Raw genomic sequence first — 22,334 nt, 5'->3', positions numbered from 1 at the left:
TTTAAAATTCGGTTCGGTTTGTTTAATTTTTTTGGTTCGATTTGGTTTAGAATTTTGAAAATTTCAGTTTTTCTGTTCGGACGAAAAAAACGAATAACCAAATTGTATTTTAATATATATATATATATATATATACTAGGAGTATTTAAATATACTTAAAAATAAAACCCTAAAACTAACAAATCAACAATCGTGTTTGTGTTTCTGTGAAACTCCGCCTCCTCTTTCTCTCAAACCCCAAATCTCTCTACCTCTCCATCACCAAGTCGTCACCCCTCCAGCGGCCAGCTCCGGCCTGACGCCCCTCCACGCCGTCAGAGAGAGAGAGCTCCCCGCCCGTCGCCCCTCAGTCCTCACGCTTCACGCCGTCGCCCCCCACAACTTCACGCCTACGTCTTCACGGCTCCAGCTCCAGGTAAAACACTACCCAAACCTTCAATTGCACAATTTTGTGACCAATCTGCCTCTCTCTCTCTCTCTCTACTTTGACACAGATGCAGTTCCAGCTCCCTATCCATCATTTAAAATAACCAATTCTATATGGATTTAGTTTCTCCAAATAGACACCAAAATTTAGTTAGATTTCAGTTTAATCATGAGTTTGTATTGCTTTTTGTTGTAAATTTGTATGATTTTTTCCTGTTTTTCGGTTTAATCGTGAGTTTATATTGCTTTAAAAGTTGTAATTTTGTATGCTTTTTTTTTCTCCTGTTTTCGGTTTTTCGTATAATTTCGTTTTTTTCGATTTAGTTCGGTTTTCGGTTCGGTTTCAATTTTAGCCTAAATTCGGTTTTTTGGGTTCGGTTCGGTTTGGGAAAAAACCGAACTGAAACCCGAATGCTCACGCTAAGATATTTGTTAAAATGTCAAATTGAATATATATATATATATATATATATATATATATATATATATATATATATATATATATATATATATAGCGTTAATTTAAATTGCCAGAAATGCTTCATGTAGCTGCATTATGATTGAAGTTTCTTAATCATGATTGAAATGCTTTATTGTAATGATAGCTGTTTGTCAAAATGTCTGATGATGCCACACCACGAACCACTCACATTTTGTACAAATTTGCGACTACTATGGTTTCAGGAATGGCTGGGAAAGCAGTAAAATCTGTTGCAAAAGCAGTTGGAGAATACCAGTTCCCATGGAGAGAGAAGTTGACAAACTACAGAGATGAGCTGTCAAAGGGTGTGTGGGGTTACTGGGAGCTTGGTGCTTGGAAGCCTCTAGCTATCAGTGCACGCCGCCGAGCTCGGATCCGCAAAGAGGTCCTCCTTGCTGGAGGTGATTGGGAATTTGATCCGGAAAGGAAGGAGATGAAGACGAAGAGGAAAGGGCACAAGGTTGATAGGTTGGCTGCTGAGAAGCGAGCCAATACTGCTCGACTGATGGAAGAGATGCCCAAGATGTTGGATGATTACAAGAAGAGAAGGTGGGAGAAGAAGATGAAAGCAGAAGAGGATGCTGCTAAGAAGGCGTTGAACGAGTAGCTAAAAGCTTATTAGCCCTTTCGATTCATGGTATTAAAAGCTGGATTCCTTCTTGTTCGGTTTCACCTTGATGCTTTGTTAATGATGCCTTGTTGAGCTCTTAGGTCGTGCTTTTTAGATATTTGTTTCCTCTTCGGCCTCTGCTAAAACTGAGATGCTGATGAATTGTTATGTCATATGCGAAAAAGGCGTTGAACTAGTAGCTAACAGCTCCCGCCCTTTCATTTCATGTTATTAAAAACTGGATTCCTTCTTGTTCAGTATCTTCTTGAAATTCATGATTGCTTTGTCAGTTAGTTGCATATGTTGTTGAAGAACTTCCATTTTGAACGTTTTTGTTATGATGCTTCGATGAGCTCTTACATAACTTCTTCCTCTTCGGGAGTGAAATCATTCTTGATATTGAACGTCTTCCTGATCTCCTCCGGAGTCTTTCCCTTAATCATGTCAGCAACTGTTTGGCAAGTCAGATCCAGAAGGCTCTTGATGTTCAGGTAGTTAGCAGACTGTAATTGTTTAAATTAGAAACTGACACACATATGTATAAAGATAATTGTTAATGAACTAATTCAAGATCTGTTCAAGTAATAGAGTAGATCCTATGAAGAGAAAGATACAAACAAAGTTTTGACAGAGCAGAATGTGTAAGCCAAATCAGTCTAGAAACTTGCAAAGACTTTTGTTCATAAATGAACTGAAAGAAAAAAGTGGAGCTAGTATTGTCATCGAACCAACAGTTGGATGAGTGTCTCGCCTTTTTTCGTTCGAGTCTTTGGACAGAGTTTCAAATCAACATCTCTGGTTATATAAATCTCATCTCCGTCTTCATCCATGTATTTCAACTTGAAAGTACCCATCTCCAGATTTAGACTCATCGTCACTTCTTCACTAAGCTTTGCCAATCCTAATAATGATAGAGATGACTCAAATTTTATTGAATCTTCTTTATACTTCACCTTTATAATCACCTTGTCTGCACTTCCTGTGTTTATTTGTGTCATATTATCTACTGTATGAAGATTGTCGATTGATGGCAACATGTCTTGCTCTGAATCTGCAGCACTTTCTTCTTCACAAAGGGAACGATTTGTCTTGTGTTCTATCCTATTTGGCCACCTCCAAATGCCATGTTCCCTGCACGCGCGCTTTATTGTTGACCTTCCAACTGTAAGAACAAGTTAATTCTCATTCGTGTCAGTAGATAATATACATTTAGTTTCAGAGAAGATTGAACCATAGTTTATGTATACTCACCACCGAGCTCTTTTGCAACATCTTTTAGCTTCTTCCCAAAATGTGATTCGAGAACCTCAGCGCTAAGATTGAGGGAGGATTTTCTCTTCTCTCTTTCTCGTGTACTGAAATGTGAGTTATCAACGGGGCATTCTTTGGCGAGTTGTTCTTCTTCGGCATGGTGGTACACATTTTGTTGTTGTTCTTCATTGCATTCTTCTGCGTGTTGTTCTTCTTCGATATGATGATACTCATTCGGTTGTTGTACTTCAGTGTGATGGCACCCCTTTTGATTATACTGCACACTTTTAAATATGACTGGATACACACACGCAGGCTCTAATTCAGAGGAATCAAGTTTGTTTGCATCAGAAAATTCAATAACTTCAACCACCAGTTCTTCTCCAAGTTGCTTTCCACATGCCAGCTTAAATGATCTTAATCCATGCTTTAGTATTGGCAATAGAAGGCTCAAGAAGGACCCAACATACATATGTGTTGCAGGACCTTGGTAGAGAAAGAACTCCATAACATAAACAAGATTACCGCTATCTGAACTTTGCAAACAAATTGCAAAACAAACTTCACGTCGATCCCTCATGTCATAGTGTGACATGGTGTGGTCAACTATGCTAAATTCACTTAAATTTGGACAAAAACATGATTTGTTTTCTGATGCCAATACCATCCCAATCATTCCTTTTCTGGCTTGAACATGAATCCGATGACCTTTTCTGGCTCGAACATGAATCCGGTGAACTGGCTCTGTAACCATAGATTTCATGTAATAATTAGAAGACAATGTCAGCTCCATGCAACTCCTATTACTATTAGTAGTACTACCACAATCTCCCGTAGGGACCCAAACGTTTGCCATATAGAGTTGGGGAATGACGCAGCGGGTTAGGAAAAGGATATTACGGACTTCTCTCAAAGCTTTTTCCCCGCCATTGAAAATCTGATTCAAATAAAACAAATTAACTTGAATAAAGACATGCATACAAGCATGTTGCTGACAGATTTGCAAATTGCAAAGCTAAAATTATATTAAAGCATACATTGACAGGTTCATTTGCTAAGAATCCCGAGTGGTAGTCTATGTGAGTCGAGCATAGTTTGGTTGCCTGCGTTGACAGATACATTGTTTTCACAACAATTTTAGTATATAACAAGTCAAAAATCGCAAGAGATGGTACCTCCATTAGCTTTCTGATGACGGGAAGGTCAGAATGATAAAATCCTAGGAACTCCAGCACACCCACAATCTTGTGATTTCCTATACCTTCATTCTCAAATACGGGTAAAGCCAAGTATCCACGATTGAAAGAAAGCATAGCAAAGTTTCTTATTGGAAATTCTTCTCTAGTGTAGTAGGAGAGATCAGGGCTTATTTCAAGATGTTTGAATCTGAAGACACGTCCAGGGGGTCCGAGTTCATCTTGTTTGGCTTCGTTGTCAACAAAATAGTAATTTTCCATACATTGTTTCCTAAAGGAAGCTACACCCTTTGCAAGACAGCCAACAGCATAAGGTTGATCTGAAGTTTTCAGACAACACCTATCATTCTCCATTTTGGGCACCCAAAATTGGACTATCCAATTATTGTGTTTCCAAGATTTTGTTGCTATTTTCTCCATTAAACCTTCCATCTTCTCCTTGACCACAAACGAGTAACTTTCAACATGTACGCTTTGTTCAGCTGGCAAGGAAAAAACTAATCCTTTGTCGGTACCCGCAGAGGAAGGTTTTAGGCAACATGAGTCGACCGTCTTCAAATATGTTGTCATGTCTAACTCCAAAAGGTTTTGCTTGTAAGACTTGATCAAACTGAAACTATCAATTGACTCGCATTCAATGGCATCAGGGCTTACATATTCCTCTAGAAGTGATTTTCCAGATACAAACACTACACTCACACTCTTGAGATTGATCTCCAGTATCCTTGAGAGCAAGTTTAGAGAATGATCGTCGCGTGTACACTTTGGTCGAAGAAAAAATTGAATGACGTAGTACAAATTATTGTCATTGCTATGATGAGAAACTGTAATACAATGGGACATCCTAGCCCGCTGGACATAGTGAGCCATCGAATTTTCAGATATAGTGAGACCACATACAGTTGAATGGAAACTGTGAAGATCTATTTGAAGCTTGTGAAATTCACAAGCTTCAAGATAATCAAGCATATTACCATCAATATCAAACCACGAATTGAATATCTTAGTTTGAGAATCTATGAAGGATACCATCTCCATGCAGCATAAGTTGGTGGAGATGTTAACACATTGCTTGTTACAAGGGATCCAAACTTGTGCCAGATGTATTCGCGGGATTGTCGCCATTGCCAATTCAAGTACCTCTGATATTTCACTTCCAGGCTGCCTCTGCATATATTAAGGTTACAGTCGCTGAAATAGTTCATTTTTAATTGAACACTATTATGTTTACCATTTCTTTTGTAATAGCAATGGATTTGTGATTGGATCTCAATCCTGCGAACTGATGAATTAAAATGTTATAAATGACAATAAAGCGCAACTCAGTTGGCAAGTAAGAAGATATCATCTTATAATTAAAAGTACCTGCAGTGCTCCATCCAGCAGAGATGGTAAATGATTCATCATTTGAAGAGAATCATATCTTTGAAAGATCTCCAACACACCGTAGTATTGATATGTGTGGGAATCAAATAGAGGCAGTGCCATGTAAGCTCTCACACCGCAGCGAGCAGCTTCATCCCGGATCGGAAATTCATGGGTGGAGTATAGTCTCAGATCAGGTGTGGATTCGGGTAGCATGTTCCGATACACCCGTCCCACACCTCCAAGCTGCTGCTCGTCATCTCCACCGGCGACATACTGCTGATCGATACATAGCTTCCTCAGCCTACATAATCCCTTGTGTAGACTTCCAACATAAAAAGGGAGGTGTGAACAAGAGAGGTAGTGATGGCTCCCTTCCACTTTCACGACTCTCCAAAATTGCATCAAATAATTGGAGTGCACCATCCTATTGCTTGGCGATGCAATGAATCTGAACAGAGATATGATTCTTTTGAATTGGCTTAACATTTTCTCATACAAAACCCATCCTCTTTCATATTCCTCATGAATCAAAGCCTCCTCACCCAAATTCTGCTTGAAATCTGTTATTGAAGAATACTGGCCAATCCATCCGTCTCCCCCGCTTAAGATTGGAAACACACCTCTGCGTTCAGCCTCCATCTCAAACTCAATGATTGAGGGAAATTGTTTTGCTGCGATTAATTCTACCAACGAAGGTGACTTAATTTAACTTTGGTGGTGTCTTTGCAACATCAATAATTCAGACTATAAAGTACTCCTTCTTAAAGATGATAATCGCGAGAAGGTGGATCATATTGGCGAAAAGGTTGTAAGTATGAGTAGGGAAGATGCTTTGTATATTGATTGTGTATTACAGCCCTCAATATATAGAGATGACTTTTCCTGAACTATGGAAAATACAATAAATGTGATCAATCTATTTTAGGCTATTATGTGATTGAATCAATCACTCATTCCCTAATCTTCTCTCTTGGTAGGAATATCTCTGAATATCTTCCTTGATATGTTTGACACTCCCCCTCAAGTTGAGAAACAGTATCCTCGATACTCAACTTGCCCAAAATCTCTTTGAAGGCCTTTGGATGGACTGCTTTGGTCAAGATGTCTGCCAGCTGTTCTTCGGATCGTACAAACGAGAACTCAATGGTGGCAGCCTCGAGATTTTCCTTGATGAAGTGTCGATCGACTTCCACATGTTTAGTTCTATCGTGTTGGACCGGATTCTCTGAGATACTGATCGCTGCTTTATTGTCGCAGAATAATTGGCTCTTCCATGTAGGTGGGTAGCCAATTTCTGTTAACAGCCTCCTTAACCACATGATTTCCATAAGTCCACTCCTAATTCCCCTGAACTCTGCCTCGGCACTTGATAAGGCCACCACTTTCTGCCGCCGCCTCCATTCGCCGCCATCTCCCTGTCGCCAGTGAGGTCTCCCCTTGTTGTATTACCTTCTGACCATACTCTTGCAACCGTCGCCGATGCCGCGGCTTTCTCCTCTGTCGCCGATTGGTCTCTGTCGCCGCCTCCATTCGCCGCAATTGGGCCGATGCCGCCCACCGATTGTCACGGCTGTCGCCGCTCTTCAGCTTCCTCCGCCGTTAATTCGGTGTCCATTCCTTTGTTGGCGGGCCTTCTTCATCTCCTCCCACCACTCCGGGAACCCGTGGAGGTGAAAGCACGTTTCTTTTGTGTGCTTCTTCCCCCACAGTGAGAACACACAAGCTTGCTTTTGTCCTCATCTCGTCGGTAGGGTTTCGATGGTGGCGGCTGGTTCTGGGTGGAATATGTACGGCTTCGGTCGAGGGTTGCTAGTCCGACCCCTACTCCGGAATCCTTGGCTTCTGAGTTCATGAGTTCTTCGTCGACAACCTCTCGTCTGACTATTCCATAGGCTTTTCTAGCGGTTGGGATGAGATCCATATTTAGGATCTCTCGCTTGATCTTGTCATATCTGTCGTCGAGCGCCCATATGAATTGGTACAATCGGTGTCGTTGGATGATCTGGTTGTATTTCTCGATTGAGGACGGGGTGTCCATCGGATTCGGGTCTCTGCTGTCGATAGATATCCACATGTCCTGTAATTTTTGCCATAGATTTTCCAACGATAAATTTCCTTCTCTCATCCGGTATGCTTGTCGGTGCAGGTCTGAGATTTGGAATGGATCGGCGCCGCTTCCGTACGTAACAACCAAGTTTTCCCAGAGATCTTGGGCTGTTTCGTATTGGGAAACCTCGTTTACGAGGCTGGCGTCGATGTTGTTGATGATCCAGTTGCAGTAGCAGTGATCTCTATCTATCCACCTTAAGTAGGTCGGGTCGGTTGGTGAAGGGGGGTCTGACACTCCAGAAATGTGAGACATCAGACCCTTCCCCCGATCGCCCTCTGCATCAATTTCGCCCATAGGGGGTAGTTTTCCCTGTTGAGCTTGGTTTGTATGTGTACATCTCCCAACGACTCTGGTTGGGGTTCAGTTTGAAACGACTGTTTTGGAGATTTTTGAGACATACTTATTCTCATAAATTCTGCAAATTGTTCTGCAGAAAGGGTGATTGGTTGGCTGGTAAGTTGGGAGTTATTAGATTCGGATTTTGACATCCTGTATGTTGGTTGCTTTTGCAGGGTTCAAAAAGGTCGGGAAAGGTACTCGAGACTATGATGAGATTGCTCTGAGTCTCAAGCCCGAATCGTCCTGCTCTGATACCATGATAGAAATCCATGGGTTCCATCCTAAAACCAATTGGTGATAGGAGAAGTGGCCCATGTGATTTATATACTAGTTTCAGTTTTCTTTTAACACAGATGTGAGGCAGTTATATGTTATTTTTCTAGTTTCAATTGCCAACACCCTCCCTCAAACCCTTCAAGGTGAACTTGGAGGTGTTGGACTTTTTTTTCTGATCGATTGGACAACTGGCCTAATTTTTTTCCCGATCGGTTGGACCACTAGCCCAAATTTTAAGCCCAAATATACTGTTGGGTCAGTCATTTTTTCAGTTTTAGCCCAGATATACTGTTGGGTCAGTTAAATTTTACCCACAGTCGGTGACCCGCTCTGATACCATCTTAAAGATGATAATTAAGAGAGGTGGATCATATTGGCTAAAAGGTTGTAAGTATGAGTAGGGAAGATGCTTTGTATATTGATTGAATGATTTACAATGTATTACAACCCTCAATATATAGAGATGACTTTTCCTTAACTATGGAAAATACCATAAATGTGATCAATCTATTTTAGGCTATTATGTGATTGAATCAATCACTCATTCCCTAATCTTCTCTCTTGGTATGAATATCTCCGAATATCTTCCTTGATATGTTTGACACTCCTAGTAAAAGTTTTGAATTGTGGTTTGTATTTTTGCAAGTTTTCATAAAGTTGGTGTATTTCTGTGGTAACGTATAGTATATATCAATAATTTAAAATAAATATGCTAAAATTATGATCTATATAGTGTGTGAAAATTGAAAAATGGTGGGTCATGCATAATAAATGTGTAAATATCTGGAGAAAATGTGAATTAAAAATTAATCTCAAACGAGTGTATGTTATACTACTAATTTATTCGAATACTCCAAACAAAAATTTATTAGAGTAAATCTGAAATAGTAGCAATACAATAGGATTAATAAGGGACCGTAGTAAGTATCCTAGTATGCTAACGTGTCGATGATGGATTGGCGTTCATTTTTTGTTTAAACTGAGCTTGTTTAACTATGCAAATAATGAATCAGACAATTCGACACTGTTAATTACAAATGGAAGATATCTGTAATGCTTTAAATAATTGGGTGGGAGTTGAACTTTTAAATCCATACTTATCAGTCAACTATCATATTGTCCTTGCTTTAATTGAATCATTTACAAAATTGAATTACATTGTTTTTCTTTGTCTGATACAAAGTGACATTCATATTGAATTTGCTGTTAAATACTACTTTGTAGGACCGGAGGAAATTAAATGGTTACCAAATATAATTCATGTATACGTTCATAACACTGTATTGTTATTGTCATTTCAAGAATTGATACTGACAAAATATAATGTGGAGCCTATTCCAATGTTATATACATCTTCCGTCTCACAAGAATATGCATTCTTTTCTTTTTAGTCTGTCCCACAAGAATATATACTTTCTATTTTAGAAACTCTTTTCTTTTTAATGAGATGGAACATATTCCCTACTAACAATACTTTAATTACTTTTTCTCTCTACCTCTCTCTTATTTTACCAATTTTGCATTAAAACCCTTACGAATTCAAAATGCATATCTTTGGGGACGGAGGGAATATATTAATAAATCTACCGACCCGAAAATATTCTTTGCACTAATTTATCCTAGGAAAATTTTCCGGAAATTGGCCTTGTGTATTTTTTTATTTTCTCTAAATATTCTGTAAACCTAAGCTTTTATATTCGTTAATTTTTGGCAGCTATTTATTCCATATAATTTCGTTCCTTTATAGGCCAGACAGAGTACAACAACTCCGTGTCTTTTTAGCATTGGGCTTTATGAAGCCCAATAATTTTTTTTTTTTAAATCATAGTATTATTAAATTTAATACTACTACTATACAAAATGTTTAAAACATTTTATATTTGAAAGTTTATGCAAGATTTGAGAGAGCAATATCTTGTTATTGTGGTCTCCACATCTTGGGAAAATGAGTTGCGGAAAAGACATTGAACCAAACGTGTACACTGCCACAACAAATATTTTACATTTACAAATCAAGAGAGATGATCAAAGTATAACTAATATTAAATGCATAACTAGAGAGCAAATCTTAGCTATTAGATTAAAACGATCTAGCTCACTATATGAGCGTTTTAGGTCACAATATGAATTTGAAAATAAGGAGTGAACCAAAACACAATTATAGTGAAGTATTTACTCCGTGAATGATTTAGTTCATTGTAATAGCGTTTCGGTTCACTCCTTCGTGTAATGAACTAAATCACTCTTATAGTGAATTAAATTCATGTTATCTAATTATACATTTATTAAGCGGTGGTTTCCCTAGATAACTACTCATCAAATCAATACTCATTGAATTTCAATAGTATATATATTCCTATATGTTGTTTGTCAATTTCTTGCATTGAGTATTTATTTGTATGAAAAAATAGTGCTACATATAGAATGCAAATGTTTAAACTGGAAATTTTGTACACGATTAAAAATTCGGAAGAAATTATAATTAAAGAGGACTATGTTGTAAACTGGTGATGGAAACACGAATTAACACAAAGCCATTTAATAGCTCATGAATCTCCTCAGAGAATCTATTCTAAAGTCTACTACTCGACCAGATCTTGAATTAGTTCATTGAAGATTCTCTTCACACATATGTGGATTCCAAAAGTGTTCTCCCTCTGTTGAATTTCAGGATATAAATTGCTATCAACTCAAAAGAAATTGGAAACCACAAAAAAACCAGATATTGCTCTCTCAAATTTTGCATAAACTTTAAAAGGAAAAATTAACAAAACCTTTGTATATCAATACATATAGTCAACTGTAGATCAGATATAGCCAACCGCATATATTTCCAAGTGCAATCCTCAGCTAAAACTCTGAAAACAAAATACTGATAAAACAGACTAACAGAGCAGAATGTGTGAGCCAAATCAGTCTAGAAACTTACAAAGACGTTTGTTCATAAATGAATTGAAAGAAAAAAGTGGAGCTAGTATTGTCATCGAACCAACAGTTGGATGAGTGTCTCGCCTTTTGTTGTTCGAGCTTTTGGACAGAGTTGCAAATCAACATCTCTGGTTATTAAGATCTCATCTCCATCTTCATCCATGTATTTCAACTTGAAACTACCCATCTCCAGATTTAGACTCATCGCCACTTCTTCACTAAGCTTTGCCAATCCTAATGATGATAGAGACAACTCAAATTTTATTAAATCTTCTTTATACTTCACCTTTATAATCACCTTGTCTGCACTTCCTGTGTTTATTTGTGTCATATTATCTACTGTATGAAGATTGTCGGTTGATGGCAACATGTCTTGCTCTGAATCTGCAGCACTTTCTTCTTCAAAAAGGGAACGATTTGTCTTGTGTTCTATCCTATTTGGCCACCTCCGAATGCCATGTTCCCTGCACGCACGCTTTATTGTTGACCTTCCAACTGTAAGATCAAGTTAATTCTCATTCATGTCAGTAGATAATATACATTTAGTTTCAGAGAATACTGAACCATAGTTTATGTATACTCACCACCGAGCTCTTTTGCAACATCTTTTAGCTTCTTCCCAAAATGAGATTCGAGAACCTCAGCGCTAAGATTGAGGGAGGATTTTCTCTTCTCTCTTTCTCGTGTACTGAAATGTGAGTTATCAACGGGGCATTCTTTGGCGAGTTGTTCTTCTTCGGCATGGTGGTACACATTTTGTTGTTGTTCTTCATTGCATTCTTCTGCGTGTTGTTCTTCTTCGATATGATGATACTCATTCGGTTGTTGTACTTCAGTGTGATGGCACCCCTTTTGATTATACTGCACACTTTTAAATATGACTGGATACACACACGCAGGCTCTAATTCAGAGGAATCAAGTTTGTTTGCATCAGAAAATTCAATAACTTCAACCACCAGTTCTTCTCCAAGTTGCTTTCCACATGCCAGCTTAAATGATCTTAATCCATGCTTTAGTATTGGCAATAGAAGGCTCAAGAAGGACCCAACATACATATGTGTTGCAGGACCTTGGTAGAGAAAGAACTCCATAACATAAACAAGATTACCGCTATCTGAACTTTGCAAACAAATTGCAAAACAAACTTCACGTCGATCCCTCATGTCATAGTGTGACATGGTGTGGTCAACTATGCTAAATTCACTTAAATTTGGACAAAAACATGATTTGTTTTCTGATGCCAATACCATCCCAATCATTCCTTTTCTGGCTTGAACATGAATCCGATGACCTTTTCTGGCTCGAACATGAATCCGGTGAACTGGCTCTGTAACCATAGATTTCATGTAATAATTAGAAGACAATGTCAGCTCCATGCAACTCCTATTACTATTAGTAGTACTACCACAATCTCCCGTAGGGACCCAAACGTTTGCCATATAGAGTTGGGGAATGACGCAGCGGGTTAGGAAAAGGATATTACGGACTTCTCTCAAAGCTTTTTCCCCGCCATTGAAAATCTGATTCAAATAAAACAAATTAACTCGAATAAAGACATGCATACAAGAATGTTGCTGACAGATTTGCAAATTGCAAAGCTAATATTATATTAAAGCATACATTGACAGGTTCATTTGCTAAGAATCCCGAGTGGTAGTCTATGTGAGTCGAGCATAGTTTGGTTGCCTGCGTTGGATACATAGTTTTCACAACAATTTTAGTATATAACAAGTCAAAAATGGCAAGAGATGGTACCTCCATTAGCTTTCTGATGACGGGAAGGTCAGAATGATAAAATCGAACTCCAGCACACCCACAATCTTGTGATTTCCTATACCTTCATTCTCAAATACGGGTAAAGCCAAGTATCCACGATTGAAAGAAAGCATAGCAAAGTTTCTTATTGGAAATTCTTCTCTAGTGTAGTAGGAGAGATCAGGGCTTATTTCAAGATGTTTGAATCTGAAGACACGTCCAGGGGGTCCGAGTTCATCTTGTTTGGCTTCGTTGTCAACAAAATAGTAATTTTCCATTCATTGTTTCCTAAAGGAAGCTACACCCTTTGCAAGACAGCCAACAGCATAAGGTTGATCTGAAGTTTTCAGACAACACCTATCATTCTCCATTTTGGGCACCCAAAATTGGACTATCCAATTATTGTGTTTCCAAGATTTTGTTGCTATTTTCTCCATTAAACCTTCCATCTTCTCCTTGACCACAAACGAGTAACTTTCAACATGTACGCTTTGTTCAGCTGGCAAGGAAAAAACTAATCCTTTGTCGGTACCCGCAGAGGAAGGTTTTAGGCAACATGAGTCGACCGTCTTCAAATATGTTGTCATGTCTAACTCCAAAAGGTTTTGCTTGTAAGACTTGATCAAACTGAAACTATCAATTGACTCGCATTCAATTGCATCAGGCCTTACATATTCCTCTAGAAGTGATTTTCCAGATACAAACACTACACTCACACTCTTGAGATTGATCTCCAGTATCCTTGAGAGCAAGTTTAGAGAATGATCGTCGCGTGTACACTTTGGTCGAAGAAAAAATTGAATGACATAGTACAAATTATTGTCATTGCTATGATGAGAAACTGTAATACAATGGGACATCCTAGCCCGCTGGACATAGTGAGCCATCGAATTTTCAGATATAGTGAGACCACATACAGTTGAATGGAAACTGTGAAGATCTATTTGAAGCTTGTGAAATTCACAAGCTTCAAGATAATCAAGCATATTACCATCAATATCAAACCACGAATTGAATATCTTAGTTTGAGAATCTATGAAGGATACCATCTCCATGCAGCATAAGTTGGTGGAGATGTTAACACATTGCTTGTTACAAGGGATCCAAACTTGTGCCAGATGTATTCGCGGGATTGTCGCCATTGCCAATTCAAGTACCTCTGATATTTCACTTCCAGGCTGCCTCTGCATATATTAAGGTTACAGTCGCTGAAATAGTTCATTTTTAATTGAACACTATTATGTTTACCATTTCTTTTGTAATAGCAATGGATTTGTGATTGGATCTCAATCCTGCGAACTGATGAATTAAAATGTTATAAATGACAATAAAGCGCAACTCAGTTGGCAAGTAAGCAGATATCATCTTATAATTAAAAGTACCTGCAGTGCTCCATCCAGCAGAGATAGTAAATCATCCATCTTATGGATATGATTATATCTTTGAAATATCTCCAACACACCGTAGTATTCATATGTGTGGGAATCAAATAGAGGCAGTGCCATGTAAGCTCTGACACCGCAGCTAGCAGCTTCATCCCGCATCGGAAATTCATGGGTGGAGTATAGTCTCAGATCAGGTGTGGATTCGGGTAGCATGTTCCGATACACCCGTCCCACACCTCCAAGCTGCTGCTCGTCATCTCCACCGGCGACATACTGCTGATCGATACATAGCTTCCTCAGCCTACATAATCCCTTGTGTAGACTTCCAACATAAAAAGGGAGGTGTGAACAAGAGAGGTAGTGATGGCTCCCTTCCACTTTCACGACTCTCCAAAATTGCATCAAATAATTGGAGTGCACCATCCTATTGCTTGGCGATGCAATGAATCTGAACAGAGATATGATTCTTTTGAATTGGCTTAACATTTTCTCATACAAAACCCATCCTCTTTCATATTCCTCATGAATCAAAGCCTCCTCACCCAAATTCTGCTTGAAATCTGTTATTGAAGAATACTGGCCAATCCATCCGTCTCCCCCGCTTAAGATTGGAAACACACCTCTGCGTTCAGCCTCCATCTCAAACTCAATGATTGAGGGAAATTGTTTTGCTGCGATTAATTCTACCAACGAAGGTGACTTAATTTAACTTTGGTGGTGTCTTTGCAACATCAATAATTTAGACTATAAAGTACTCCTTCTTAAAGATGATAATCGAGAGAAGGTGGATCTTATTGGCGAAAAGGTTGCAAGTAAGAGTAGGGAAGATGCTTTGTATATTGATCGTGTATTACAGCCCTCAATATATAGAGATGACTTTTCCTTAACTATGTAAAATGCCTGATCAATCTATTTTAGGCTATTATGTGATTGAATCAATCACTCATTCCCTAATCTTCTCTCTTGGTAGGAATATCTCCGAATATCTTCTATGTTTAACACTCCTAGTAAAAGTTTTGAATTGTGGTTTGTATTTTTGCAAGTTTTCAAAAAGTTGGTGTATTTCTGTGGTAACGTATAGTATATATCAATAATTTAAAATAAATATGCTAAAATTATGAGCTATATAGTGTGTGAAAATTGAAAAATGGTGGGTCATGCATAATAAATGTGTAAATATCTGGAGAAAATGTGAATAAAAAATTGATCTCAAACGAGTGTATGTTGGAGTACTAATTTATTCGAATACTCCAAACAAAAATTTATTAGAGTAAATCTGAAATAGTAGCAATACAATAGGATTAATAAGGGACCGTGTTAAGTATCCTAGTATGCTAACGTGTCGATGATGGATTGGCGTTCATATTTTTTTTAAACTGAGCTTGTTTAAATATGCAAATAATGAATCAGACAATTCGACACTGTTAATTACAAATGGAAGATATCTGTAATGCTTTAAATAATTGGGTGGGAGTTGAACTTTTAAATCCATACTTATCAGTCAACTATCATATTGTCCTTGCTTTAATTGAATCATTTACAAAATTGAATTACATTGTTTTTCTTTGTCTGATACAAAGTGACATTCATATTGAATTTGCTGTTAAATACTACTTTGTAGGACCGGAGGAAATTAAATGGTTCCCAAATATAATTCATGTATACGTTCATAACACTGTATTGTTATTGTCATTTCAAGAATTGATACTGACAAAATATAATGTGGAGCCTATTCCAATGTTATATACCTCTTCCGTCCCACAAGAATATGCACTCTTTTCTTTTTAGTCTGTCTCACAAGAATATGCACTTTCTATTTTAGAAACTCTTTTCTTTTTAATAAGGTGGAACATATTCCCTACTAACAATACTTTAATTACTTTTTCTCTCTATCTCTATCTTATTTTACTAATTTTGCATTAAAACCCTTACGAATACAAAATGCATATCTTTGGGGACGGAGGGAATATATTAATAAATCTACCGACCCGAAAATATTCTTTGCACTAATTTATCCTAGGAAAATTTTCCGGAAATTGGCCTTGTGTATTTTTTTATTTTCTCTAAATATTCTGTTAACCTAAGCTTTTATATTCGTTAACTTTTGGCAGTTATTTATTCCATATAATTTCGTTCCTTTATGGGCCAGACAGAGTACAACAACTCCGTGTCTTTTTAGCATTGGGCTTTATGAAGCCCAATAAATTTCTTTTTTTTAAATCATAGTATTAGTAAATTTAATACTACTACTATACAAAATGTTTAAAACATTTTATATTTGAAAGTTTATGCAAGATTTGAGAGAGCAATATCTTGTTATTGTGGTCTCCACATCTTGGGAAAATGAGTTGCGGAAAAGACATTGAACCAAACGTGTACACTGCCACAACAAATATTTTACATTTACAAATTAAGAGAGATGATCAAAGTATAACTAATATTAAGTGCATAACTTGAGAGCAAATCTTAGCTATTAGATTAAAATGATCTAGCTCACTATATGAGCGTTTTAGGTCACAATATGAATTTGAAAATAAGGAGTGAACCAAAACACAATTATAGTGAAGTATTTACTCCGTGAATGATTTAGTTCATTGTAATAGCGTTTCGGTTCACTCGTTCGTGTAATGAACTAAATCACTCTTATAGTATATTAAATTCATGTTATCTAATTATACATTTATTAAGTGGTGGTTTCCCTAGATCACTACTCATCAAATCAATACTCATTGAATTTCAATAGTATATATATTCCTATCTGTTGTTTGTCAATTTCTTGCATTGAGTATTTATTTGTATGAAAAAATAGTGCTACATATAGAATGCAAATGTTTAAACTGGAAATTTTGTACACGATTAAAAATTCGGAAGAAATTATAATTAAAGAGGACTATGTTGTAAACTGGTGATGGAAACACGAATTAACACAAAGCCATTTAATAGCTCATGAATCTCCTCAGAGAATCTATTCTAAAGTCTACTACTCGACCAGATCTTGAATTAGTTCATTGAAGATTCTCTTCACACATATGTGGATTCCAAATCTTCATATAAAGTGTTCTCCCTCTGTTGAATTTCAGGATATAAATTGCTATCAACTCAAAAGAAATTGGAAACCACAAAAAAACCAGATATTGCTCTCTCAAATTTTGCATAAACTTTAAAAGGAAAAATTAACAAAACCTTTGTATATCAATACATATAGTCAACTGTAGATCACATATAGCCAACAGCATATATTTCCAAGTGCAATCCTAAGCTAAAACTCTGAAAACAAAATACTGATAAAACAGACTAACAGAGTCCCAAATCTCCATCATCGTATTTTACACAGATTAATCACAACAAAATCGCAACAAAAAATCATGAAAGTGCGATCTAGAAATAATAAGATCCTTTTAATTATGAACAATGCAGCATGTATATAGCATAGGAGGAAGAACATTAATTTGAACAGAGAAAGAACATTTATTTGAAGATTAGAAACTGACACATATGTATGAAGATAATCGTTAATGAACTAATTCAAGATCTGTTCGAGTAATAGAGTAGATCCTATGAAGAGAAAGATACAAACAAAGGTTTGACAGAGCGGAATGTGTAAGCCAAATCAGTCCAGAAACTTACAAACACGTTTGTTCATAAATGAATTGAAAGAAAAAAGTGGAGCTAGCATTGTCATCGAACCAACAGTTGGATGAGTGTATCGCCTTTTTTCGTTCGAGTCTTTGGACAGAGTTGCAAATCAGCATCTCTGGTTATTAAGATCTCATCTCCATCTTCATCCATGTATTTCAACTTGAAACTACCCATCTCCAGATTTAGACTCGTCGCCACTTCTTCACTAAGATTTGCCAATCCTAATAATGAAAGAGATGACTCTAATCTTATAAAATATTCTTTATACTTCACCTTTACGATCACCCTTCCTGTGTTTATTTGTGTCACGTTATCCAATGAATGAAAGTTATCGGTTGATGGCAACATGTCTTGTTCTAAATCTGCAGCACTTTGTTCTTCAATAATGGATGGATTTTTCTTGTGATCTATCCTATTTGGCCACCTCCGAATGCCATGTTCCCGGCATGCGCGCTTTATTGTTGACCTTCCAGCTGTAAGAACAAGTTGATTCTCATTCATGTCAGTAGATAGTATACATTTAGTTTCAGAGAAGATTAAACCATAGCTTATATATACTCACCATCGAGCTCTTTTGCAACATCTTTTAGCTTCTTCCCAAAATGTGACTTGAGAACCTCAGCGCTAAGATTGAGGGAGGATTTTCTCTTCACTCTTTTTCGTGTACTGGAATGTGAGTTATCAACGGGGGATTCTTTGGCGTGTTGTTCTTCTTCAGCATGATGGTACACATTTTGTTGTTGTTCTTCATTGCATTCTTCTGCGTGTTGTTCTTGATCTTCGATATGATGATACTCATTCAGTTGTTGTACTTCAGTGTGATGGCACCCCTTTCGATTGTACTGCACACTTTTAAATATGACTGGATACACACGTGCAGGCTCTGAGTCAGAGAAATCAAGTTTGTTTGCATCAGAAAATTCAATAACTTCAACCACCAGTTCTTCTCCTAGTTGCTTTCCACATGCCAGCTTAAATGATCTTAATTTCTGCTTTAGTATTGGCAATAGAAGGCTCAAGAAGGACCCAACAGACATATGTGTTGCAGGACTTTGGTAGAGAAAGAACTCCATAACATAAACAAGGTTACCGCTATCTGAACTTTGCAAACAAATTGCAAAACAAACTTCATGTCGATCCCTCATGTCATAGTGTGACATGGGGTGGTCAACTATGCTAAACTCACTTAAATTTGGACAAAAACATGATTTGTTTTCAGATGCCAATACCACCCCAATCATCCCTTTTCTGGCTTCAACATGAATCCGGTGAACTGAATCTGAATCTGAATCTGAATCTGGATCTGAATCAGTAGAGAATGTCAGCTCCATGCAATTCTTGTTACTAGTAGTACTACCACAATCTCCCGTAGAGACCCAAACGTTTGTCATATAGAGTTGGGGAAAGATGTTGTTTAGGAAAAGCATATTACGGATTTCTCCCAAAGCTTTTTCCACGCCATTGAAAATCTGATTCAAATAAAACAAATTAACTCGAATAAAGACATGCATACAAGCATGTTGGTGACAGATTTGCAAAACTATATTAAAGCATACATTGACAGGTTTATTTGCTAAGAATCCCGAGTGGTAGTCTATGTGAGTCGAGCATAGGTCGGTATCCTGCATTGACAGGTACATTGTTTTCACAACGATTTTATATAATAACAAGTCAAAAATGGCAAGAGATTGTACCTTCAATAGTTCTTCGATGATTGGAAGGTCAGAATGATAAAATCCTAGGAACTCTAGCACGCCCACAATCTTGTGATCTCCTATACATTCGTTCTCAAATACGGGCAAAACCAAGTATCCACGATTGCAACAAAGCATAGCAAAGTTCCTTATTGGAAATTCTTCTTTAGTGTAGTAGGAGAGGTCAGGGGTAATTTCAGGATGTTTGAATTTGAAGACACGTCCAGGGGGTCCGAGTTCATCTTGTTTGGCTTTATCGTCAACAAAATAGTAATTTTCCATACATTGTTTCCTAAAGGAAGCTACACCCTTTGCAAGACAGCCAACAGCATAAGGTTGATCTGAAGTTTTCAGACAACACCTATCATTCTCCATTTTGGGCGCCCAAAATTGGACTATCCAATTATTGTGTTTCCAAGATTCTGTTGCTATTTTCTCCATTAAACCTTCCATCTTCTCCTTGACCAACAACGAGTAACTTTCAACATGCACTTTGCATACGCTTTGTTCCGCTGGCAAGCAAAAAACTAATCCTTTGTCGGTACCCGCAGAGGAAGGTTTTAGGCGACATGAATCGACCGTCTTCAAGTATGTTGTCATGTCCAACTCCAAAAGGTTTTGCTTGTAAGACTTGATCAAACAGAAACTATCAATTGACTCGCATTCAATTGCATCAGGCCTTACATATTCCTCTAGAAGTGATTTTCCAGATACAAACACTACACTCACACTCTTGAGATTGATCTTCAGTATCCTTGACAGCAAGTTTAGAGAATGATCGTCGCGTGTACACTTTGGTCGAAGAAAAAATTGAATGACGTAGTCCAAATTATTGTCATTGCTCTGATGAGAAACTGCAATACAATGGGACATCCTAGCCCGTTGGACATAGTGAGCCATCGAATTTTCAGATATAGTGAGACCACGTACAGTTGAATGGCGACTGTGAAGATCTATTTGAAGCTTGTGAAATTCACAAGCTTCAAGATACTCATGCATATCATCATCAATATCAATCCACGAATTGAATATCTTAGTTTGAGAATCTATGAAGGATACCATCTCCATGCAGCATAAGTTGGTGGAGACGTCGCCACATTGCTTGTTACAAGGGATCCAAACTTGTGCCAGATGTATTCGCGGGATTGTCTCCATAGCCAATTCAAGTACCTTTGATATTTCACTTCCAGGCTGCGTCTGCATATATTAAGGTTACGAAATGAGGAACTACATTCATTGAAATAGTTCATTTTTAATCGAACACTACTATGTTTACCATTTCTTTTGTAATAGCAATGGATTTGTGATTGGATCTCAACCCTGCGACCTGATGAATAAACATGTTATAAATGACGATAAAGCGCAACTCAGTTGGCAAGTAAAAAGATAATATCTTATAATTAAAGGTACCTGCAGTGCTCCATCCAGCAGAGATAGTAAATCATTCATCTTATTATATCTTTGAAAGATCTCCAACACACCGTAGTATTTATGTGTGTGGGAATCAAATAGAGGCAGTGCCATGTAATCTCTGACACCGCAGCTAGCAGCTTCATCCCGCATCGGAAATTCATGGGTGGAGTATAGTCTCAGATCCGGTGTGGATTCGGGTAACCGGTTCCGATGCACCCGTCCCACGACTCCAAGCTGCTGCTTGTCATCTCCTCCGGCAACATACTGCTGATCGATACATAGGTTCCTCAGCCTACATAATCTCGTGTGTAGACTTCCAACATAAAAAGGGAGGTGTGAACAAGAGAGGTAGTGATGGTTCCCTTCCTCTTTCACGACTCTCCAAAATTGCATCATATAATTGGAGAGCACCATCCTATTGCTTGGCGATGCAATGAATCTGAACAGAGATATGATTCTTGATAGAAATCCATGGGTTCCATCATCCATCTCATACAAAACCCATCCTCTTTCTTTTTCCTCATGTATCAAAGCCTCCTCACCCAAATTCTGCTTGAAATTTGTTATTGAAGAATACCGGTGAGACCATCCGTCTCCTCCTCTTAAGATTGGAAACACATCTATGAGTTCATCATCCATCTCAAACTCCATGATTGAGGGAAAGTGTTTTGCTGGGATTAATTCTACCAAGGAAGGTGACTTTGACTTCGGTGGTGTCTTTGCAACATCAGTTTAGCTATAAAATAGTATGAACCAATAAAATAACGATCGTATTATTTGTTGTTAACAATACTTTTATTTACAAATTATTTTTTTTACCAGGGGTCTCATTATATGCTACGTATGCATTAACTCATCACGCGCCCTATTAAATATTCCCTCCCATCCTACTTTAATAGTCTCGATTTTTCAATTTAGTTTATCCTACTTTAAATGTCTCAATTAGAATATTTCATAAATGATACTAGGCGTCACATTCCACTAACTTCATTCATATATAAAAGTGAGACACATATTCTACTTTTCTTTTTTAATAATTTTTCTTTTATATTTCTTAAAATTCGTGTCAAATTCAAATGAGACACATAAAGTGGGATGTAGGGAGTAGTTTTCCCTCCTTCATATAATATTCATGCTTTTCTTTTTAGATCATAAATTAAAGATTGGGTAATTAGTGTAATTAAATTAATATTATTTTAGGTGTAATAAGAAAAATACTTAATTAACACTAATATCTTAATTAAATAATCTAATTCTTATCTATACATATATAAAAGTTGAGTTTTGGGGGCATTTTGGGAATTAAAACTTTTGGTTTGAGATTATAATGTGCCATTATAAATATTTAAATGAAATTATAATGTGTACGGTTTTTATTCTTGTTATAAACAAAATAATGTTTATATTTTAACATTTTTAACATTCTTCTCATTACGTTTAACATTTGTATGCAAAATGTGAA

At 37.3% G+C, this 22,334-nt stretch overlaps 4 protein-coding genes and 1 long non-coding RNA gene across 19 annotated transcripts; 2 read left to right on the top strand and 3 right to left on the bottom strand.

Annotated features, from left to right (window-relative positions):
• Nucleotides 1–174: 174 nt before the first annotated feature.
• Nucleotides 175–1,810, top strand: LOC121765277. The gene is made up of 2 exons (XM_042161364.1): nucleotides 175–415; nucleotides 1,111–1,810. The coding sequence occupies exon 2, from the start codon at nucleotides 1,113–1,115 to the stop codon at nucleotides 1,512–1,514; it is 402 nt and encodes a 133-aa protein (XP_042017298.1). The 5' UTR covers nucleotides 175–415; nucleotides 1,111–1,112; the 3' UTR covers nucleotides 1,515–1,810.
• A 60-nt stretch (nucleotides 1,811–1,870) lies between these two features.
• On the top strand, nucleotides 1,871–2,923 carry LOC121765279. Its single transcript, XR_006042807.1, has 3 exons — nucleotides 1,871–2,008; nucleotides 2,575–2,681; nucleotides 2,797–2,923. It is a non-coding gene; the product is annotated as an uncharacterized LOC121765279 (long non-coding RNA).
• On the bottom strand, nucleotides 2,057–6,168 carry LOC121765276 (protein NLP6-like). 2 transcript variants are annotated; one of them, XM_042161363.1, is made up of 7 exons: nucleotides 5,330–6,168; nucleotides 5,196–5,246; nucleotides 3,944–5,131; nucleotides 3,806–3,871; nucleotides 3,591–3,705; nucleotides 2,769–3,512; nucleotides 2,057–2,679 (listed from the first exon to the last, which is right to left on the bottom strand). In XM_042161363.1, the coding sequence occupies exons 1-7, from the start codon at nucleotides 5,969–5,971 to the stop codon at nucleotides 2,237–2,239; spliced, it is 3,249 nt and encodes a 1,082-aa protein (XP_042017297.1). In that variant the 5' UTR covers nucleotides 5,972–6,168; the 3' UTR covers nucleotides 2,057–2,236. The 2 variants fall into 2 exon arrangements, with proteins under 2 accessions (XP_042017297.1, XP_042017296.1); XM_042161362.1 differs by having other exon boundaries at nucleotides 2,769–3,705.
• Nucleotides 6,169–10,772: 4,604 nt separating this feature from the next.
• On the bottom strand, nucleotides 10,773–15,105 carry LOC121765015 (protein NLP6-like). Of its 14 annotated transcripts, none has more exons than XR_006042693.1 (6): nucleotides 14,124–15,104; nucleotides 13,990–14,040; nucleotides 12,607–13,925; nucleotides 12,392–12,506; nucleotides 11,570–12,313; nucleotides 10,773–11,480 (listed from the first exon to the last, which is right to left on the bottom strand). XR_006042693.1 is itself a non-coding variant. In XM_042161053.1 (4 exons), exons 1-4 carry the CDS (start codon nucleotides 12,745–12,747, stop codon nucleotides 11,038–11,040), a joined length of 1,443 nt encoding a protein of 480 aa, XP_042016987.1. In that variant the 5' UTR covers nucleotides 12,748–15,057; the 3' UTR covers nucleotides 10,773–11,037. The 14 variants fall into 14 exon arrangements, 7 of the variants coding, with proteins under 7 accessions (XP_042016987.1, XP_042016985.1, XP_042016984.1 ...); XR_006042692.1 differs by having other exon boundaries at nucleotides 11,570–12,506; nucleotides 12,607–12,672; nucleotides 12,742–13,925; XR_006042694.1 differs by having other exon boundaries at nucleotides 11,570–12,506; nucleotides 12,607–12,644; nucleotides 12,742–13,925.
• Nucleotides 15,106–17,626: 2,521 nt separating this feature from the next.
• LOC121765014 (protein NLP7-like) lies at nucleotides 17,627–21,595 on the bottom strand. The gene is made up of 6 exons (XM_042161048.1): nucleotides 20,870–21,595; nucleotides 20,736–20,786; nucleotides 19,460–20,656; nucleotides 19,322–19,387; nucleotides 18,328–19,234; nucleotides 17,627–18,238 (listed from the first exon to the last, which is right to left on the bottom strand). Exons 1-6 carry the CDS (start codon nucleotides 21,521–21,523, stop codon nucleotides 17,805–17,807), a joined length of 3,309 nt encoding a protein of 1,102 aa, XP_042016982.1. The 5' UTR covers nucleotides 21,524–21,595; the 3' UTR covers nucleotides 17,627–17,804.
• Nucleotides 21,596–22,334: the final 739 nt, after the last annotated feature.

The sequence above is a fragment of the Salvia splendens genome, chromosome 14 (assembly GCF_004379255.2).
Source record: "Salvia splendens isolate huo1 chromosome 14, SspV2, whole genome shotgun sequence".
In the NCBI taxonomy this organism is placed as follows: Eukaryota; Viridiplantae; Streptophyta; class Magnoliopsida; order Lamiales; family Lamiaceae; genus Salvia; species Salvia splendens.
The sequence above is the reverse complement of the archived record's forward strand: the minus strand, read 5'-3'. Positions and strand labels throughout refer to the sequence as shown.

Bases quoted from the DNA above. Each gene is read 5' to 3' on its own strand.
- LOC121765277 (XM_042161364.1), top strand. From the start codon at position 1,113: ATGGCTGGGAAAGCAGTAAAATCTGTTGCAAAAGCAGTTGGAGAATAC.
- LOC121765276 (XM_042161362.1), bottom strand. From the start codon at position 5,971: ATGGAGGCTGAACGCAGAGGTGTGTTTCCAATCTTAAGCGGGGGAGAC. The intron at 5,132-5,195 runs GTAAACATAATA...TAATATATGCAG, and splicing joins TTGCTATTACAAAAGAAATG to AGGCAGCCTGGAAGTGAAAT. The intron at 3,872-3,943 runs GTACCATCTCTT...CTGTCAACGCAG, and splicing joins TCATCAGAAAGCTAATGGAG to GCAACCAAACTATGCTCGAC.
- LOC121765015 (XM_042161049.1), bottom strand. From the start codon at position 12,747: ATGGAGGTACCATCTCTTGCCATTTTTGACTTGTTATATACTAAAATT. The intron at 12,507-12,606 runs GTATGCTTTAAT...TATTTGAATCAG, and splicing joins TAGCAAATGAACCTGTCAAT to ATTTTCAATGGCGGGGAAAA. The intron at 11,481-11,569 runs GTGAGTATACAT...TTGATCTTACAG, and splicing joins TGTTGCAAAAGAGCTCGGTG to TTGGAAGGTCAACAATAAAG.
- LOC121765014 (XM_042161048.1), bottom strand. From the start codon at position 21,523: ATGGAGTTTGAGATGGATGATGAACTCATAGATGTGTTTCCAATCTTA. The intron at 19,235-19,321 runs GTATGCTTTAAT...TATTTGAATCAG, and splicing joins TAGCAAATAAACCTGTCAAT to ATTTTCAATGGCGTGGAAAA. The intron at 18,239-18,327 runs GTGAGTATATAT...TTGTTCTTACAG, and splicing joins TGTTGCAAAAGAGCTCGATG to CTGGAAGGTCAACAATAAAG.